The sequence below is a fragment of the Crotalus tigris genome, unplaced genomic scaffold (assembly GCF_016545835.1).
Source record: "Crotalus tigris isolate CLP2741 ecotype Arizona unplaced genomic scaffold, ASM1654583v1 scf7180000020464.425836, whole genome shotgun sequence".
Lineage (NCBI taxonomy): Eukaryota > Metazoa > Chordata > Lepidosauria > Squamata > Viperidae > Crotalus > Crotalus tigris.
The window spans coordinates 407,573-413,572 of NW_024098032.1; the positions used below are offsets into that span (position 1 = coordinate 407,573).

The window sequence follows — 6,000 nt, forward strand, 5'->3', positions numbered from 1 at the left end:
TAGAAATAGCAGTACATATTCAGGCCTGGCAGAAGCCCCTTATGATTCCAATCAGTAATATTCTGATCCTCATCCTCTCTTAGCATTCGCTCTTTCCCATCTCATTCCCTTTCCTTACTGTGTCATATCTAGTAAAGGGGAAAAGAGGAAGGGAGGGCTGAGTTTGAGTTAAGTAAATTGTAACTATAGTCTTAGAAGAAACTATTCAGATCATTGGAACTTCTGCAGCAGAAGTTTGGCAGCAAAGAATCTGAGCCCTGGTGTGTCAAAAAAGGCTATTTACACCAGGGGTGGGGAATGGTGCCCCCTTTATGACTTGTAGATTTCAACTCCCAGGAATTCTGTGAGTTAGGGTCCACAAGTCATAATGGGCCATCGTTCCCCACCATCGTTCCCCACCTCAGATTTAGACCATCAATTCTAACTGCTGCTCAAAGCAGGAATTCTAATTAAGTTATACTTTATAGATGTTGTCCAGTTGCTGCTCACATTCATGATGAGTTGCTTTGTTGAATTGCTCTAGAATATTCAGCCAGAATCTGTTTCTTGGTAATTCATATCTTTTAATTAACAAACATGAGAGTAGGAATTCTACAAAGATGAATCAACCTTTCTGCAGTTTAAGTAACTTGAAGGTAATCTGTGCAATTCAGAAATGAGGGGAATACATACTAGCTCTGCTTGTAAACTAAACATCTGATTTGGGAAAAATATTATTTTTCTGGGACTAGGAAGGTTTAAGACTTGGCCCAATGCAATTATTAACTGACTTCATTGTTTTGCTATACTGTATAATGATTATTGTAGATTTACCTATCATCTACAAATAGTTACTTATTTTAAATCTGCACTTTATGTTGCTGGTCTGGACCTATAATAAAGTAACTTATTTTATTATATAATGTGTTATAAATTGTTTCCTATAATATGTATATGTATATGTATATGTATATGTATATGCAGTGCTTTTTTTGGTAGAAAAAAAAAGGTGCCAGAACTCACACATGTCATACAACCCGCCTTGCCTACTCTACAAGGTTCCATCCAAAAAAGGTGCTGGAACTCCGTTCTGGGCGTTCTATGACAAAAAAAGCCCTGTGTATATGTATATGTAAATGTATATGTATGTGTATATGTATATATGTAAATGCAACTGGACCTAATTAGGAAAAATGTCTTCCAAAGCTTCTACCTCAAAGCTGAATAATATAGGCAAATGACATTAAAGTCACACAAAATTATTATTACCATTTATGTCAGAAAGACAACCCATATTGGAATTACATGCATGTTATTTTTTATATATATGTACTTTCCTGGTACCCTGAGTATGTCTCAATATACTGCCAGCACCTTCTAGTAGGATGCAGATAACTATGATAGCTACTAGATTAAAGATCTTAGGTTGCATATATTTCATTTATCTTCTATTTTGTGCTGCTTCTGTCTACTAAAAAGTGTTATGTAAAAGCCTCAGCTGAGTAAAGCTGGGTAGAAGTCAATATCTATGATGTCCTGTCATATAGAAGATTATAAGTTGGAATGTAAAAGGAATAAATGATAAAGAACACAAATAAAATTGAATAAATAAAATAGGTCTCTTCTATATCAGTAAAACTAAGAAAAAGAGGAAGATAAAATAGGTGTTATTACTTTCTGTGCAGCAGAGTTCATGAATGCATGCAATGATGTGAAGGACAAGATTTTTATTCTGAATGAGAGGAAGAAAATATATTGTCAAAAACTATGAATAGTTATCATTTAGGTTATTTATTGGTGTGTGCAAAAGTAAAAATAATTGCATTGCATCAATGGAATTGATGAAATCCTCACAAACAATAAAGTGAGAAGGCAATTTTTTAAATAGTGTATCGACTTGGTTCAAGCAATGGTAGAAAATTATGGAGAAGAATAGTCATAGTATTGATATAAAATAGTTTTGATTATGCTTTAGCTTTTCTTTCTTATTTAATGTGTCTCCTTTATTTGGCTTACTGTTTATTACTCTCTTTTTATGCTTTCTACTGAAAAAGGATAGGTATGCATGCATGTTATGTATACACTGAAATAATATCTGAAAGACAGTGCTACAACAAAAGCATTAGGCTGATCCTCAGACATGGAAGTGCTATCTCATCACTCAGAGATCTGAAATATTTATTTATTAAAAAAATTATATGGCCACCCTACTCAAACTTTGAAAGGTATGCAATAAGCAAACAATCAAGTAAGCAAACAACAAAGCAATTATGGCTAAAATCACAACAATAGCAATTAATAGGCAATCATCAACTCAAATTTGCTTTATATCTTCCTGATGGTAGCTTCAATCATCTGGGCCCCAATGCCCAAGGAAAGGCATAAGTTTTTATGATCTTTCCATAGACCAACAGGGTGAGAGCCAACTATATATTAAAGAGATTATTCCAGGGATTGGGTGCTGTAATGGAAAAGGCACATTTCCTAGGTGCCTTCAGATGACATTGCTTCAAGGAAGGACTAAAATATGTCCATCCTACTAAAACATGAGGGACTGGCAGATGAAATAGGAGAAAAGTGGTCATGAAAATAAGTTTCTCCTATTCCAGGTAGGGCTTTATAGATGATAATCAACACCTTGAAAACTCAATTTAGAAGTCTATTGGGAGTTAATTCAGTCTGCAAATAGTGATATTATACACTGTGCCCTTAGCTACCTATTATAGTTTTCAGATATTTTCAAGAGAAACCCCAGACAGAATGTGTTGCAGTACAGAGATGGATTAAGGCATGAGTGACAGCAAGCTAAGCTTGATACAAGACACAACGGGCACACAAAACTGGGATTTTGCTGAATCCTATTCCTCCACAGCCTCCAGATACTTGAATAGAACACAGAGAGTATCATTTGGTCATCAAAGAGCTGAGATAAACAATTGAGCATCATCAGCATATTTATTACCTCTTAATGTCTTTCTAATTTGGACAAAACTCTGTGAGACATTTGATGTACAGCTCTTCATTTCGATGTCTAAACTAATATTCAACCCTTGCAAAAATTCAATGGGAAATTTGAGAAATAATGTGTTGCTTCCTTGAAACATGACAAGATAAAACATCTAAATATTTTCAAGTTTTCTTCCAAAGCAATCATATACATAATAAACACCCCAAAAACATCATGCTCACATTTGCTTGGACAATGACAAAATAACGTGACTTTTCTTCATAATTTAATCTCTCACGCAAAACTATTGCTCCAGACAATGTCAGAGGGATGTCAAAAGTCCTATTTGATGTCTGCAAAAGAAAAAAAAAGGAGGGGGGGGAAGGATAGATAAAGAATTGTAGGAAATGATGAGTTAACAGTTTAAGACCAGTGACCAGTGGCAATTAATGACAATGCCTCTAGCTACAAAAAAATGTACATTATTGCACACATTCTACTTTTAACTTTGAATTATCTAGTTTTTATCGACATAAACTGGTGAATTTCTTTAAAAAAGAAAAACCAGAACTTTAATTACATCTAAAACATGTTTGGTGTTAAAACTGTACTTAGCAAATTTTTAAAAGGACGGACAATGATAATGCTTAATTTCATTCCAGTGAAATAAAACTTCATTCTCAAAGATCACAAGACAAAATACAACCAAGCTTTTACTTTCAACTATAAGTGAGTAACAAAAACACTTCATATTAGATACAAACAGAAATAAATCAAAGAAAGAGGTCTACAGTGACTTAATGCAAATTGACAATAATAGCTAACTGTTGGAGAAATAAAGCCTGTTCACACAGCCTAACTTTAATATCATTATGATTATTGTATACTGTACTGCTGATAGGTTAAAAGTGAGGCATGTAAATTACATCTTTTTTCCATGTATTTAATGTATTTAATTTAATTTATTTGAATTTAATATATTGGTCACTCCATCTCTGCACAATGTAACTTGAAAAATTGCAAGGATCTTTAGTGATGTAGAAACATTTCACTAAACATTGGTGCTTAATGAAAGACTGTGAGTGGAAAGAAACATATATTAGATCACGAACAGTAATCCCCTATATAGTTAGGACCTCAAATATATTAGATTTATAGAGCAAAGGCTATGAACTTTCTGGAGCTCACAGGTTACCAAATACAGCTGCTCCTTTTTAACGGCATCAGTTATCAACTGTTCGCGAATACGAAGGTAATAAACAGAAAATCAATTTTCAACCAATGCATGAACTTCATGAACATTTGGGCGTGCATAACCAGATTTTTACACCTGACAACAATGCATTGCTGTACAAGAGAATTTCATCTGAATGAAACAGCAGCACCCAGTGATCTTCGTACTCTCTCTCTCTCTCTCTCTCTCTCTCTCTCTCTCTCTCTCTCTCTGTCACATGGTTTGTGGTCACTAAATAAAGAGAGAGGGCATCATAATGTGCCTTCCTTCAAAGTCATTCAAACTTTGTAGTGGACCTGACTGGTCTACCCAGATATACATTTAACTCTTCATTAAAATTGCATTTTAGTTTGACTACAGTAGAATTCCTTCCTTCCTTCCTTCCTTCCTTCCTTCCTTCCTTCCTTCCTTCCTTCCTTCCTTCTTTCTTTTTCTTTCTTTCATCAGTTAATTAATTTAATTGAGCAGTTAACAGTTAGAATAGAAAAAAAAAACAAAATTAAAAACAGGAATAGTATTAAAATAGGAGCCAAGGACATTCATAAATACTCAAGCTGATCATAAAATCATTACTATCAAGGTCCCAGACTTATTATTTATTTTTATTTTATTTGTGTCAAATTTGAAGACTGGCCATGGCAGAGAAGGCTGTCATTCTGAATTCCAACAGGTAAAAAAATCTCTTTTGGCTGGGACCCAGGTATACAGCTCCTGCTAACAGGACAGGTAGAAAAAATATTAACATATTTTGAGATCCCTCTGGCCTCAAGGATCCTATGGGGTAGGTATCTATCTTCATGGATAACTGACATTTGATAACTCGTTCCTATGGTTTTCTACTCACCATCTAAACTAAAGTCATCTGGCTTTGAAAAAGCCCCATTAGAAATAAATCCATATATCATAGACAGAAAGATTGTTTCATATAGCTCAATCTTATTGGGAAAACCATTCTGAACAGTCTATTATTTTGCCAATATTCTTTACAAAGTGCAAATAAAACCTATTACATTCACTGGATTCAATATGTTGACTTCGTGATTATAAGCAGAGATTTGTTCATGTAGTCATCAGGAGCCAGAACTGACTCAAAGAACTACCACCACCATAAAATCTCTTTTAAGAATATTGCTTTGTTCCATTCATAGTAGTCAAACAAAACCTGAGTTGAAAATACACTTAAACATTTCAATATACATTTAAATTAATAAAGGAATAAAATATGTATATTTATTTTGCTTTTTAAAAAAAATTCTTCCAACAATATTTACTGAAAATAAAATTTCACATACTGGATCGCTGGGATTGTATTGGATGACATACTCTATCTGGCCATTGGGTCCATCATCTATATCTGTGGCACCTTTGTTCCCAGAGAATCCAGTGAAGATGGTGGTTCCAACTGGTGTTAACTGAAAGAACAGATATAAGGTTCACACTTAAAAATTCTTGACGGAAACCCAAATTCTGTATTCAATTGTTTATAAGTATGGTGGTAACTCTCCCAACTGAAACAAGATTGCCAATAATCATTTGTAACTTTAATATACAGAATTGCCCACCCCAACTTTTGGGCACCAGAGACCGGTTCCCTGGAGAAAGGTTTTTCCACGGACTGGATGGGGTGTGGTTTTGTGTTCTGCCTACATCCTGCAGATGGGGCTTTGCTTGTTTGTATGGCCGAGTTTCTGGCACGTCATGGACTGCTGCCAGTCCACATACTGGGGGTTGGGGACCCCGGATATACAGTACAGTATTTTGAAGGCAAACAAAAATGCAAAAGGGAGAAAAATGGGAATACACATTTTACTAAAAGCAGTATTCCAGTATCTGAGGGGCT

At 34.7% G+C, this 6,000-nt stretch overlaps 1 protein-coding gene across 1 annotated transcript in view; it reads right to left on the reverse strand.

The window, feature by feature from the left end:
- Positions 1 to 5,572, reverse strand: part of PCDH15 (protocadherin related 15) — a gene marked incomplete at its 5' end in the record, with an annotated part of 401,689 nt that extends 396,117 nt beyond the window's left edge. The window contains 2 exons of the mRNA XM_039366933.1: positions 3,169 to 3,279; positions 5,453 to 5,572. Coding sequence (XP_039222867.1) covers positions 3,169 to 3,279; positions 5,453 to 5,572 — 231 coding nt within the window. The remainder of the gene's footprint in view (positions 1 to 3,168; positions 3,280 to 5,452) is intronic.
- Positions 5,573 to 6,000: the final 428 nt, after the last annotated feature.